The 14,350-nt window shown below is 43.5% G+C and overlaps 1 protein-coding gene across 1 annotated transcript in view; it reads left to right on the forward strand.

Moving 5' to 3' along the window:
• Window positions 1–1,013: 1,013 nt before the first annotated feature.
• The window catches only part of Chd8 (chromodomain helicase DNA binding protein 8), a 56,131-nt gene continuing 42,794 nt past the window's right edge, over window positions 1,014–14,350 (forward strand). The window contains 4 exon segments of the mRNA XM_059273673.1: window positions 1,014–1,124; window positions 8,571–9,626; window positions 11,001–11,304; window positions 11,307–11,371. Coding sequence (XP_059129656.1) covers window positions 8,784–9,626; window positions 11,001–11,304; window positions 11,307–11,371 — 1,212 coding nt within the window. The 5' untranslated portion in view covers window positions 1,014–1,124; window positions 8,571–8,783.

Here is a 14,350-nt window from a genome sequence, read left to right on the forward strand (position 1 = left end):
TCTTCAGCCGCGCCATTTTTTCATCTATACAAAGTGGTGGACTTAGCGCAATGCGGGCTCTGAAGTCTGTTCTGATACATTGCAGTAGTGTCAGTAGGACTTGGCAGTTAATTGGATGCTAAGTACGGAGGAGGTTTCAGAGCCAGCGTGAATAGGAAGCCTTAATAATACTACAATCTAACTGGGTGTTCCTGGCCTGTCTAGTGGTAGGTAACACTGAAGTCTTCAAAAGTAGGAAGTCTAAGTTCAAGTTGATTTTTTTTTCCTGTTCTGAGCCCAGAGTACAGAAAAATAAGATTTCCATGTTAAGGATATTTTTCAGAGTAAACAGTGGTCCTGAGTAAAACAGCTGTTTGCAGTTTTACTTTGGGGGACTCAAGCTTGCATACCCTCACTATGGCGCTAGACTGCTCAGGGACACTGGGAATGGACAGTGACGTGACAGCTAAGTCAAATGGACTGTTTGGAGAGAAAGAGGATGGGGGCCGAGCCTGGGGGTAGGGTTGGGTGTGTATTTTGGAGGGCACCGGGTCACAGAATTGTTAGAGGCGCCTAAGTTAACTTTGTGGAAGCCTAAGTGTCAAGCATGCAAGCCAGTTAGCTTCCTGGGTTGTAGCATGGAGTGTTTTATCTTGGAAGAGCGAAAGACTGTGTGCCCAGCAAGTGTACTGCCTCCTGGTATCTCCTGGGCACCTTGTGGTGGGGAGTGGGAGGGAGTGACAGAGCTGCCGGAAGGCAGGGGTTCCAGAGGGAGGCGGAGCTGGCCTAGTGCAGAACACCTTCCCAGAGCTCCACTCGGCTGTGTGAGCGGTGTGGGTGCTAAGAATCAACCTTCAGGATTGCTCTCCCGCACCTTCGTTTTCAAGCAAGCTGCAGGCTTGGTCTTGGCCCTAGAAACCGGATAGGCCTCGCTGTGTACTCTCAACCTAACCTGCGGGGGAAGGGAGCTGTCTCTAGTCCCGCCCTTGCGCTGTTTTGCGTCTCTGCGCCTTTGTTTGAGTGGCAGTGGGATTCAGCCAATGAGCGTGTGGGGCGGGCAAGCACATCAAGTTAGGTTGCGCAGAAGGAGGGGAACTGGTGCTGGAGAGACAGCGAGAAGCGAACCGGCCCCACGGCCACCGCAGGTAAAGCCACCTTTGCCTCCCATCGGGGTGAGGTGCAGGGCCTTTTCTCCCTCGGGGCTTGCTAGGCCTCTCAGCCTGCAGCTTGCGTCCTAACGTTGCTTCTTCCCCAGGCATCACACCCCCACCCCCACCCCCCCGCATCTTCCTATCTTGACCATCCCCACCTCGGAGGGTGCCCCGGATAGCTCCTTTGCTCAAGTGCATGTACTTCAACTCCATTTGGGGGATCTAGTTGCCTGAAGTCTCCCGCCCGTGCCTGTGCCTGCCTCTGCCGTATGGGCCTTACTGGCACCAACCCCGGCAGTAAGAGCAGGTAATGTACCCGACCCCCCTTCCTACCCCCACTTCCAGTAGCGTTTTCCTCTCCATCAATTCTACTTCCTTCCCTTTCCCCGTATGAGTAACATTAATTTCTATAGTTTCCCTCTTGGCCTCTGAAAAATACATGCTTTTAGGTTTCATGGTTGGCTATTTAGCTTTCCCTGTTTTTAACGAAGTGCTCTCTGTTACCAGCCATATTTGCCCCCAAATGTCTACACCCTTAAAATTGTGGGTATTTTTTTCCTACAGTGATTAGAAAACAGAAACAGAGTTGCCACTCGTTTGACAGAATGATGAAGACAGAGAATATGGCCTAGGCTCTCGATTTATTTGAGGAAGCCTGAGTGGCTCCAAGTTATTAGCTTCATTTCTTGTGTTCTGTGTCCTTCCATCCTTATCATTCTCTGACCCCCAGCTTGTGATTTCTTTCACTTTGGATGTCTATTTCTCGTTTATCTTTAAGGTTTGAGACTCTCTGGTCTCACACATGTTTCTATAACATAGTTTCTTAGTGCTCCCTTACTATAAATTATATTGGGCTTTTTGTTTTGTTTCTTTTTTAACTTTCATAATTATTTTATTTTCAAGGTATTTCTTGTTTAAATTAAACTTCCCTTATCCATCCTGTGTCTTAATATCTGGAGTTCATGCCTGTCTCTAGCTCATTCTCCTGAAAATGATACAATTTCCAACAAGGCTTATACTTTGAAGTAAAAAAGTTTATTTTTGCCGGGCGGTGGTTGCGCATGCCTTTAATCCCAGCACTTGGGAGGCAGAGCCAGGCGGATCTCTGTGAGTTCGAGGCCAACATGGTCTACAGAATGAGATCCAGGACAGGCACCAAAACAACAGAGAGAAACCCTGTCTCAAACAAAACAAAACAAAAAAAGTTTATTTTCTGAATCTTTGAGCATAGAGATTTGGTGGGCATGAGCAGTGCTCTCTAAAACTATACTATAGAAAAGGATCAGTATTGCTCAATATGGCATTTGTTCATTGTCCTTTAAGGATGTATAGTATAGAGAAATCTATAAATGGAGAATCCATGTCTGTAGTTCAGTTTATATAACTTCATCTTTTAGATGATGAAATGATGTCTTTGTAGTGTTTCTCTTTCAATGTAAATGATAAACTATGATAAATGCCCTTTGGGAATAATGTGAGAACTCTTACCCCAGCCCAGAGATACTAGTAACTTTTTTCATGCTGTTTTCTTTCTACTGACATCAGCTCCCTGGCCCATTGTTTTTTACTGGCACTTGTACTGACAATAATAGAAAGGAAGTGTAAAACTACAAATACAGAACCGTAATGCTGGTGCACGTTTAAAAACTACACTCCCCACCCTGTCCTAAGCCATAAGCCTTTTCTCAGCATACATACCTTCCATCCGTTTGCAGTCACTGTTTTGTTGAAAGGCATGAAGACTTTGGGGTAGATGAATGCAATAGATTAAATCTACTTAATAAGACACACAAGTAGTAGAAATGAGCAAGGTTGAGGCAAAACACGAGGATCGGAGAGTGGGAGCACTGAGACCCCCCCTCCCCCAAGTACAGGAATTGTGTCGGAAGTGGTGAGGCTGTAGAACACCAATTTGGATTGACTTCTGAGAAGAGGGGGACTCTGAGAAGACAACAGATGATACTTTTCTGGCAATATCTGTTTTATTTAGAGCTTGTAGATAGGTGGCCTTGAATTTCAACTACACTTCTGTTTTGTTTTTTCTTCTCCACTGTCAACCCCCAGGATTTGTGTCATGAGTCTGTATATTTATTTTGATTATGGAAAGTGATTAAGTACAGCCACTAAATCCTGACTTTCCTTTAGGGTACATGCATGTGCTTCTCTTTGGGGCAGTGGTAGGTCAAGACTGCATTTTCACTCTTAGTAAGACAAAAGTCTGATATCACTTTATTATCTAGATAGTTGCTTTACCTTAAACCCGGCAGACCATCCATTCATTTGTTTGACCAGGGTTTGAGCTGTAGACAGAGACTTGATGAAACGTCTAAGCTGGTAAACTAAGCTGTATGTATATTGATGCAGGCAGGATGGTCCATGGCAGTAAAGGAGTGGAGCAATGAAGAAAGGTAGAGGTTGGGGAGGTTTGAACCTGTAAAAATCCAGGAGGTTTAAATTGGGAGTCAGAGAATCTGGAGCTTGGGTTAAAACCTCTCAGAGGGGAGTTGACTACAGGTTAGGGATTGAGAAGTAATAATACTCTATATTGTGGGATCAAGTCAGTTGCAAGGGTTGGATGGAGGCAGGGATTATTTTATGACAGTCTTGCTATGTAGCCTTGGCTGCCCTGATACTCCCTCTGTAGTTCAGGCTGTCCACAAACTCATAGCAGTCCTTCTGCTTCAGCCTCTCAAATTCTGGGGTTGCAGTGTGAGCCACCACATCTGGGAAGGCTTTTGAGTTATGGAACCCAGACTGACAAGTAGAAAGAAGAAATGTGGTCAAAGAGCCAGGTAAGAGCTCATGCCTACAATCTGAGCACTCAGGAAGCTGAGGCAGGTGGATTGTTGCAAATTTGTGGCCACTCTGGGCTACAAAGACCCTGGTTTAAAAAAAAAAAAAGTAAGACTAGGGGTGGTAGTACACCTGGTGGTTCACACCTTTAAACCCAGCTGGGTTTGCCGTCAGCCCACCCTGTCTACAAAGAAACAAAAAAGTAACTATCTCGAGGAAGCCCACACCTGGTTTTCTAGTGTGCCTGACTGTGTCTAGGGCTACACAGAGAAACCTGTCTACAAAGAAACAAAAAGTAACTAACTCAAGGAAGCCCACACCTGGTTTTCTAGTGTGCCTGACTGTGTCTTTTTGTCTTAACTCTCATGCTTCAGCCCACACCAATACATCTGTATTTGGCCAAAAAGAAATTTGGGGAGCAAGGACCAAGAGATAATGCACTGATTTTTAAATATTAATAATTCAGTCACATGTAGTGAACTTTTTCAGGGGGAAAAAGTTTAGTTACTGTTTCTCATTGAAATGTAACATCTTTGCTTCAGTCTGGTAGTGCAGACCTGTAAACACAGGTCCTTTGAAGGCTGGTGTAGGAAGACCACAAGTGCAGAGCCTGCTCAGTCTACAGAATAATTTCAATGCCAGACTATGCAACTTAGTGAGACACTGTCTAAATAAAAGGTAAATTGAGGGGCTGCAGAGATGGCTGCATGGGTAAGAGCTCTTCCAGGGGACCCGGGTTTATTTCCCAGCTCCCACGTGGGGGCTCACAACTGTTGGTAACTCCAGTTCCAGAAGACCTGATGCCCCTTTCTGACCTCTGCAGGCAGCACAGGCATGCATGGGGTGCAATGGCATACATGTAAACAAAACATACATACAAAAAATTTAAAGATTATAGATAGATAGATAGATAGATAGATAGATATAACCCCCCCACACACACACAGGGTTTCTCCATGTAGTTTTGGTGCCTATCCTGGATCTCGCTCTGTAGACCAGGCTGGCCTTGAACTCACAGAGATCCACCTGGCTCTGCCTCCTGAGTGCTGGGATTAAAGGCACACACCACCGCCACCCGACTAGAAATATATATTTTTGAGACAGGTCTCTCTATGTAGCCTTGGCTGTCATGGAATTTGCTATGTAGACCAGGCTGGCCTTGAAATTACAAATATCCCCCTGCCTCTGCTTCTCAAGTGCTGGGATTAAAAGTATGCCACCATGCTGGGCCCAAAATATAAATTTAAATTTAAAAAATAGAAAAGGGAAAATTAACTCTGTGGTGATGTTCTTGTTTGGCATCCCCAAAGCCCTAGGTTCAGTACTACAAGGTGAAAAAAGAAATTTCTGGACAAAGTGACACATGCTTATAATCTTAGTTTTTCAGAGACTGATGCAGAGAGGATTGCCAAACCCAGAGCCAGTTTAGACAACATAGAAAACTATCTTATAAATATTTTTTTAAAGATCTTTGCTTGAGTTTTACCCCTTATTCAGTGCAGTGGGACTAGAATGAATAGATAACAAGGTATCATGAAGTATAAATACATCTATAAATTATTGTCAGTTTAAACTTGTAGTTAGTATAAATTTTCATTGTAGTGGTGTTTATGCTGGGACTGCAGGCATGAACTACCACACTGTCCTTGCTATTGCTTCTGTATGATATTTAGCTACAGATGTTTAGTATAACTTCTCTGACTGTAAGTAGAAGATGAAAGATCATAGATGGCAAAATGGGGCATAATTAGTTAAAAAGTTGATGAGACTTAAGGAAACACATAAACTTATTGAATAGATAGATTTTTCATTAAATCAAAAAATATGCTTAACTGTGCTGACTGCCATTTTGAGTAATTTGTGGGCAAATACTAGAAGTTGGAATAAGCTGCTGGACTAGTTTGGCCCCAAATAGGAATTGATACACATCTTGAGACTTGAAAAGTATACAGTTATTGAAGCCAGAAGGAGATCCTGACCTACATTATATTGTTTTCTAAGGATGACTAGAAGCCGAGCCCACTGGTAGCACATACCTGTTACCCCAACCCTTGGGAGGGTTGTGAGTCTGAGGTAATTCTGGGATAACCCCTGTTACATACTGAGACCTTATCTGAAAAACAAAAGCAAGAGCACCTCAGCCCCCACCCCCAATGCACATGACCATGCTCACACGTGCACACACACAGCTTGAACATCCTATGAGAAAGTCTTTTTTTGTCAGATCTACATTATATTTCTGACAGATTTCTTATTTGATGTCTTCAGATAGCTATCAAGTCAGGCTTTCCTGGATTGCCATGACATTATATACTCTTTTAAAATCTTTTATAAGGTTTATTATTATGGATGTGGATGTGCATGCTGTGGTGGATGTGTGGAGGTCAGAGGATAACTTTGTGGGGTCAGTTCTTTTCCTCTGCCTTTCACGGGTTTGGGGATTGAATGCACTCAGGTCACTAGGCCTGTGTAGCAAGCACCGTCATCCATTGAGCCATCTCACTAGCCCAAGAACAAACATCTTTTTCGCGTGTGTGTGTGTGTGTGTGTGTGTGTGTTTCATTTATTTTCTGTGTGTGGGTGTTTTGTGTACATGTATGTCTGTGTAGCATGTGCAGGCCTCATGCCCACAAAGACCAGAAGAGGACATTGGATACCCTAGGGCTGGAGTTAGGGATGATTGTGAGCCTCCATGTGGTCCTCTGGAAAAGCAGCCAGTGCTCTGAGTTGCCGAGCCCTCTCTCCTTTTCTCCTCTTTTTCAGGTACTTGCATTATGTGGTTCTTTAATTTCCTTTGTTTCACCCTAGCATTTTCATGAACTTAAAGCCATTTTTCAGGATAGGAGGCTTTCGAACTGTCTTATGTTAGCATCAAGGAATACATTATGATTTCTGTGAAAACTGAATAGCTCATTCCAGTAATGTGAGCAAGTATTATCTTTAACTGTTCGTTGGATGGCTTCTGTGTGTGCTGTCCTGCAGATTTCTTGAGGATCCACAGGGAAGTAAGGCAGTTCCCACCATCAAGGATTTCTCAGGAGCTGGGTCATAGTACATTGTTCTGGAGATTAAACCCTGAATAAGATCCATAATTGTTCACTTTTATGCACTTACGACAGTTTTCTCGGACATATTAGACAAGCATCCTGAGATTTTGGTAGTTTCTATAACTCGCACAAAGGAATGGTTTGGGCCTTCACAGGATATGGATAAGAAACTAAAATCAAAAACCAAAAAAAAAAAAAAAAAAAAAAATGCTTGGGCAGTGGTGGCGCACGCCTTTAATCCCAGCACTCAGGAGGCAGAGCCAGGCGGATCTCTGTGAGTTTGAGGCCAGCCTGGACTACCAAGTGAGTTCCAGGAAAGGCGCAAAGCTACACAGAGAAACCCTGTCTCGAAAAACCAAAAAAAAAAAAAAAAAAAAAAAAAAAAGAAACTAAAATCATGCATGCCTCAATAAGATATAATGCTGTGGGTAGTTAAAGCAAATAGATGATCAAGTCATCATAAATTGCTGGGTTAAAGAGCCTTAGGTTGGGTAGTATCTTTGCTGGAAGGGATGTGTGGAGTGGGGTAAAGGCCTGGATGAAGCTATGTTCCATGTATATGCTATAGTATTATAGGCACAAGGACTCATCAAGTGAGCTGTGCCATGTGGGAATGTAGTATATGTATAGGTAATGGTAGGAGGGAAAAGTTGGGCATATAAGTTAGAATTGAAATGCTAAGTCTCTCTTGCAAAGAAAATTTTTTGTTTTGGTTTGGTTTCTTGAGACAAGATTTCTCTGTGTAACAGTCCTGGCTGTCCTAGAACTCGCTCTGTAGACCAGGCTTGCCTTGAACTCACAGAGATCCACCTGCCTCTGCCTCCTGAGTGCTGGGATTAAAGGCATGCACCACCACATCCAGCAAATGTTTTTGATCTTAAATATAAGAAAGGCATTGAAGAAGACATCACAAAATGCTGTGTATAATTGCTTATTGAAATACTGGTGGAGAAACTACACTGGACTCAGTTCACATTGTGTTATGAGCTTGGTTACAGGTGTCTTGCTTTTGCCAGTCATAGGTAGAAGTATCTGGAATGAAAGATTTATAACAATGTATCCAGAAACTTTAATCTACCTTTATAGATGTTCTTGCTGCATTTTAGAGTTGTGCCAATTTAACAGTGAGTGAATATAAATTTCCTTATCATTATCTTAAAAAGCTAACTATATAAAGAAATGGACAGAAACAAGCTTAATGTTTTTTGGGGTATTATTTGTTTGTTTTTGTTTCTTTGGCTTTTGGAAACAGGGTCTCACTGTGTAACTCTGGCTAGCTGGCCTGGAACTCATAGAGACCCTTCTGCCTCTGCCTCCCAAGTTCGGGGATCAAAGTATGTATCACCACACCCAACAAGCTGAATATTCTTGGTAGAAACTTCAAGGTGTGGAGATATAAGAGCCTAAAGGGGTTTGTTTCTTCTTTTTTAGTTTTGAGACAGAAATGTGGATATTCTCTTTACCGTGTGTCCATCTACAAAGTTCCTCATATTGTCCTCTTATTATTTTAATGGAAATGGCTATTAAGATGGTACCTTAGAACTTTTCATTGAAATCACCAACTTTGCTAATTTTTGTTTATATTTATATTCCTTCACAGGAGTTCCATCTTTTCCTCTGAAGACTTGACTATCTTGCTCCATGAAGGTCAGGACAATCTGACATGCACTGTTTCTTGTCTCTTCCCTTGAAGAATAGTTTTCGTGCACTGTGTACATTATTTTCTTAATAGGGAAGGGGAGGGGAGAACTATTTCCCCCCCTCCCCTTCCCTCCCCAGACCTTCAACAAATACCCTTCATTACTTTTCCAAGATGGCAGACCCCATCATGGATCTGTTTGATGACCCAAATTTATTTGGCCTGGACTCTCTGACTGATGACAGCTTTAATCAGGTCACTCAAGACCCCATTGAAGAAGCTCTTGGACTGCCAAGCTCTCTGGACTCCTTGGATCAGATGAACCAAGATGGTGGAGGTGGTGATGTGGGAAATTCATCAGCAAGTGACCTGGTTCCCCCACCAGAGGAAACAGCTCCCCCTGAACTTCCCAAAGAATCCACAGCTCCAGCTCCAGAATCCTTAACCTTGCATGATTATACCACTCAGCCCGCCAGCCAGGAGCAGCCAGCCCAACCTGTCTTACAGACATCAATGCCAACATCGGGACTCTTGCAGGTCTCCAAGAGCCAAGAGATCCTGAGCCAAGGGAATCCTTTCATGGGTGTCTCTGCCACAGCTGTCTCTCCCAGTAATACTGGAGGACAACCATCTCAGTCAGCCCCGAAGATTGTTATCCTTAAAGCCCCACCAAACTCCTCAGTCACAGGTGCCCATGTGGCACAAATTCAGGCACAAGGTATCACCAGTACAGCTCAGCCCCTAGTGGCTGGCACAGCCAATGGTGGGAAAGTCACTTTTACCAAAGTGCTAACTGGTACACCCCTTCGACCAGGTGTTTCCATTGTCTCTGGTAATACAGTGTTGGCAACCAAGGTCCCTGGGAACCAGGCTGCTGTTCAGCGCATTGTCCAGCCGAGCCGACCAGTGAAGCAGCTAGTCCTCCAGCCAGTTAAGGGTTCAGCTCCTGCTGGAAACCCTGGGGCTACAGGGCCCCCACTGAAGCCTGCAGTTACACTGACTTCTACACCTACCCAGGTGACTTGAGTGAAAGGGGAGATGAATTGTGGTTTCATAGAGGACTTAGGAACAGTGAGGGTGGAGGGAGAGAGAACACAGGTATATAAGAACTGTTTATAGGAAAGTCTGTTTAGCTCTATCTTGTAGCCTGTGCACTTTTTTGGAACAAAGTCACTCTAACTGGGCCTAGTCCCAAGCTCATGGTATTCTTCCTGCTTTAGTCTCCAAATGTTGGGGTTATAAGCACTAACCACCATGCCTAACTGTCTTTTTTTTTTTTTTTTTTTTTTTTTTTTTTGGTTCTTTCAAGACAAGGTTTCTCTGTATAGCCCTGTCTGTCTTGGAACTTTCTCTGTAGACCAAGCTGGTCTTGAACTCAGTGATCTACCTGCCTCTGCCTTCCAAGTCCTGGGATTAAAGGCATGTGCCACTACTGCCTAGCTGTCTTTGCTTTTCAGCATAAGCTTTGACAGCTCTTACTACATGCTGCAATGTACCTACCCAGTGCTGAATACAGTGAACAGTCTCTGTCCTTCCAGAGCTCAGTCTGCAGGGAAATATGGACATTAAACAAAAATTCACAGTAAATGTATGCTATAAGTTGTCATTGAATATAGAGGATGTTCTGGGAACATATTTGCAAGACTTGTTAAGTGCTCCTTTTATCGATCTATTTATTTGTTGAGACAGATTCTTGCTGTATAGCCCAGGCTGGCCTGGGATTCTATATAGCCAAGGAAGGCTGGCCTCAAACTTGAGATCGACTTTCCTCCACCTTCTTACTGCTGGGATTAGAGGTGTGTGCCATCACACCAGTTTTGGGGGTTTTTGTTTGTTTTTGAGAGGTTCTCACTATGTAGTCCATCCAGGCTGTCCTCAAACTTGAAGTCCTCCGTCTCCGCCTCCTGAAGCTGGGGTTACACACATGTGCCGCTGCACCTGCCTCTCCTGTTGTCACTCCTGCTTCTGTCCTCTTCCTCCTCTTTATCATACAGAGGCAGAGCTCTGAATAAAGGACCAGCAATGTTGGGAGCATTTGTAGGCATTAAAGCTAATGGAACAGGTGTGGAGGCATGGCTCATTTTACTCTTAAGAATTTTTGTCCTAATTTCTAAACATTAAATGCCTGCCTTAGAAGATAGCTATTAAAAGGTGTGTGTGTGTGTGTGTGTGTGTGTGTGTGTGTGTGTGTGTGTGTGTGATAGACTTGATACCCACTGGGTAGAGGTGTTACAGAAAAGATGCTCTAGAGACATATTGGACAGTAAACAAAAATGGATTCTCCTCTGACACTCAGTTTTATGAGTCTCAAATGAAGAATGCTGGTGTAAATATTTCTGTATATAATGTTCTTTAATGTCCCTCTTCTGTGATTTCCTTTTTCTATTGTAGGGTGAATCGAAACGCATCACCTTGGTCCTCCAACAGCCACAATCCGGAGGTCCCCAAGGACATCGGCATGTTGTGTTAGGGAGTCTACCAGGCAAGATAGTGTTACAGGGCAACCAGCTGGCAGCCTTGACTCAAGCCAAGAATGCCCAGGGGCAGCCTGCCAAAGTAGTAACCATTCAGCTGCAGGTGCAACAGCCACAGCAGAAAATTCAGATTGTACCACAGCCTCCGTCATCACAACCACAACCACAGCCGCCCCCTACAGCCCAGCCATTGACACTTTCCTCTGTACAGCAGGCTCAGATCATGGACCAGGACAAAGCCCAGGACAAAGACTCTCAGTACCACTCAAGATGGTGCTGCAGCCACAGGTGAGTGACTCGGAGAGGAAAGGAAAGGAAACATCCCCTTAGACTCCACTGCCTTCATTCAGTAGCTATTGTTGCTAACTGTGAGGAATTCTAATTTATGTTTTGGAACTGAGGTGCAAATTTTTATTTCACCCATTGAAGCCTTGTTTTTATTCAGTCATACAAAGATTAAAAATTATTGTTGAAGCTGGGCGGTGGTGGCACACACCTTTAATCCCAGCACTCGGGAGGCAGAGGCAGGCAGATCTCTGTGAGTTCGAGGCCAGCCTGGTCTACAGAGCGAGATCCAGAACAGGCACCAAAGCTACACAGAGAAACCTTGTCTTGAAAAAAACTCAAAAAAAAAAAAAAAAAAACAAAACTATTGTTGAGTTTGAGGAGATGATTTCTATAATATTTGTCTTTAAACTGTGGTCTTTCCTTATTATAGTATTATGGGTGGGGAAAAAGAAAAATTGGGCCTGGGCTGTACTGCATAGCAGGCTGTTTCCACACACACTCCCCAAAAGAGCCAGGCATAGTGGCACTCGCCTTTAATCCCAGCACGGGGGGGGGGGGGGGGGGGGGGGGGGGGGGGGCAGAGGCAGGGGCATGTCTGTGAGTTTAGGCCACCCTGGTCTACATAGCAAATTCCAGGACAGCCAGAGCTACATAATAGACAAACCCTGACTCAAACAAAGAGATAGATAAAAATTTAAGGAAAGAATGGTTTGAAATTATGATGTAGTTGTTGGCATGAGTAGGAGGACCTGAGTGTGGATCCCAACCACCCGTGTGAAAACCAGCCATACCAGCATGCCTGTGATCCCAGCACTGACGGTGGGGACAGGAGGGTCCCTAGGGTTTTCTAGCCAGCTAGCTAAGCCAGATCAGTGAGGCCCCCAGTTCTGTGAGAGACCCTGTCTTAAGTGTGGTGATTCACACCTTTAATCCCGGTAGCTGTGAGACAGAGGCAGGTGGATCTCTGAGAGTTCAAGGCCATCCTGGTCTTCACATTGAACTCCAGACAAGCTAGGACTACATAGTGAGAACATCTCTTTTAAAAAAAGTGGAAAGCAGTTGAGGGAGACACAGAAAAGAAAATTGTCCTTTGGTCCCCCACATGCATGTGCACACCCCCAACATGTGCATATACATATAGCACACTCAAAATAAATATTTAAAAATGGTGCTGAGGAGACGGCTTTATGGATAAGAATATAAGCATGGGGACCTGAGTTCAAATCCCAGCATCTACATTAAAAAGGTGAGTGTGGCAGATATATAGCCATGTAACCCTACTCCTGCAGGGGGACAAAAGAGGACCTTTGAGATTGTTGATCACTAGCTTAGAATATCCATCATCTTCCTAGCTTATACTACTTATACACAAATTACTATTATTATTATATTATTATTTCCATGAAATTGTGTCTCGTTTGGCAAAGAAATAGTTCATGAATTTGGTAAGATGACTCAGTGATTAAGAGTACTCCTGCTCAGGCAGCGGTGGCACAGCCCTTTAATCCCAGCACTTGGGAGGCAGAGGCAGGTGGATCTCTGTGAGTTCGAGGCCAGCCTAGGCTACAAAGCGAGTTCTAGGAAAGGCGCAAAACTACACAGAGAAACCCTGTCTCGAAAAACAAAAAACAAAAACAAAAAACAACAAAAAAAGAGTACTCCTGCTCTTTCAGAGAACCTGAGTTCCGTTCCCAGAACCCACATCAAGTGGCTCATAATTGCCTGTAACTCCAGCTCCAATGCCTGGGGCTCCTGAGGGCACCTGCACACTCATGCATATGTCTACACTCATGCACACACAGCAGGGTGATAAAGGTAACCCAAGGGAATGATTCAAACTTTTTAATGTTTAGGACAAAGATCAGTATTGGTTGTGCAGGTTGTAATTTTTCTAAAGTACTGACTAAAAGCATGGCAAAAGAATATGTAAAGTTTGAGCCAGGTGGTGGTGGCACAGGCCTTTAATTCCAGCACTCGGGCGGCTGTATCAATAAACTAAAATCTGTAGCAATGTAAAACATTTTAAACAAGTTGTTACTCTTTAAAAGTAGGTTCATTAATCTACCCTTTCATCCTATCATATCTAAACTATCCCCCTTTTTGTTTTAGAAAGAGATTGTATTTATAATCAACCTGATTTAAATAAAAATATTGGTTTTTCTCTGTCCCACACCAGAGGGCTCTTCTGATTTGGGACACAAGAATCTCTTAACCATTTTTTTTTTTTTTTTTTTTGAGCAATATGTCTGGGTTTAGAGGAGGAGTGAGCCAATTCCATCTCTAAAGCCAGCTTGGTATATTTGGGAATTTGGGCGTAGCTTTTCTTACTACTTCCTGCTGGAGGGGGGCGCTGTATCTTATGGGGACATAAAGAAAATTTTAGGATCATGGAGTAGTCCGTGAGGCTGTATCGTCTGAGCCAGTTGCCTTGAAACCATTCTGAACGTTGAATCATCTGGGCCATGGTGTCACTGGAGACCTTTCAGGGGGTCTGGGCTGGTCAAACCTGATGTATCTTAATCTGGAACAAATCCATAGCCTCTGGCTTTCTGTGGAAACAAAAGAGACTCTTTTCCAAAGCAACATATCCTTATATCCAAATTTTGAAGTCAAGGTATCTTTAAAATATACATTTTGGCATAACTCTATAGCTTTTACAATCAAATGTTTTTTGTAGGTAAAAATCCCAAAGACAACACAATCCAGATTCTCTGTGTAATATCCATTTTTACGTGGCTTATTTTTTATAGTACCTTTACTGTCTCTTTAATGACTTTATTTTTTAAAACTATGTATTTGTTTCTATAACTCTATATATCACCTTTTTTGTCTCTTTCAAGCCTACGCAGAGGCAGGCGAATCTCTGTGAGTTTGAGGCCAGCCTGGGCTATAGAGCGAGTTCTGGGACAGCCAGGGCTACACAGAGAAACCCTATCTCAAATTCCCCCACGCCCCCAACAAAAAAGAATATGTAAAGTT

This window comes from Peromyscus eremicus, chromosome 9 (genome assembly GCF_949786415.1).
Source record: "Peromyscus eremicus chromosome 9, PerEre_H2_v1, whole genome shotgun sequence".
NCBI lineage: Eukaryota > Metazoa > Chordata > Mammalia > Rodentia > Cricetidae > Peromyscus > Peromyscus eremicus.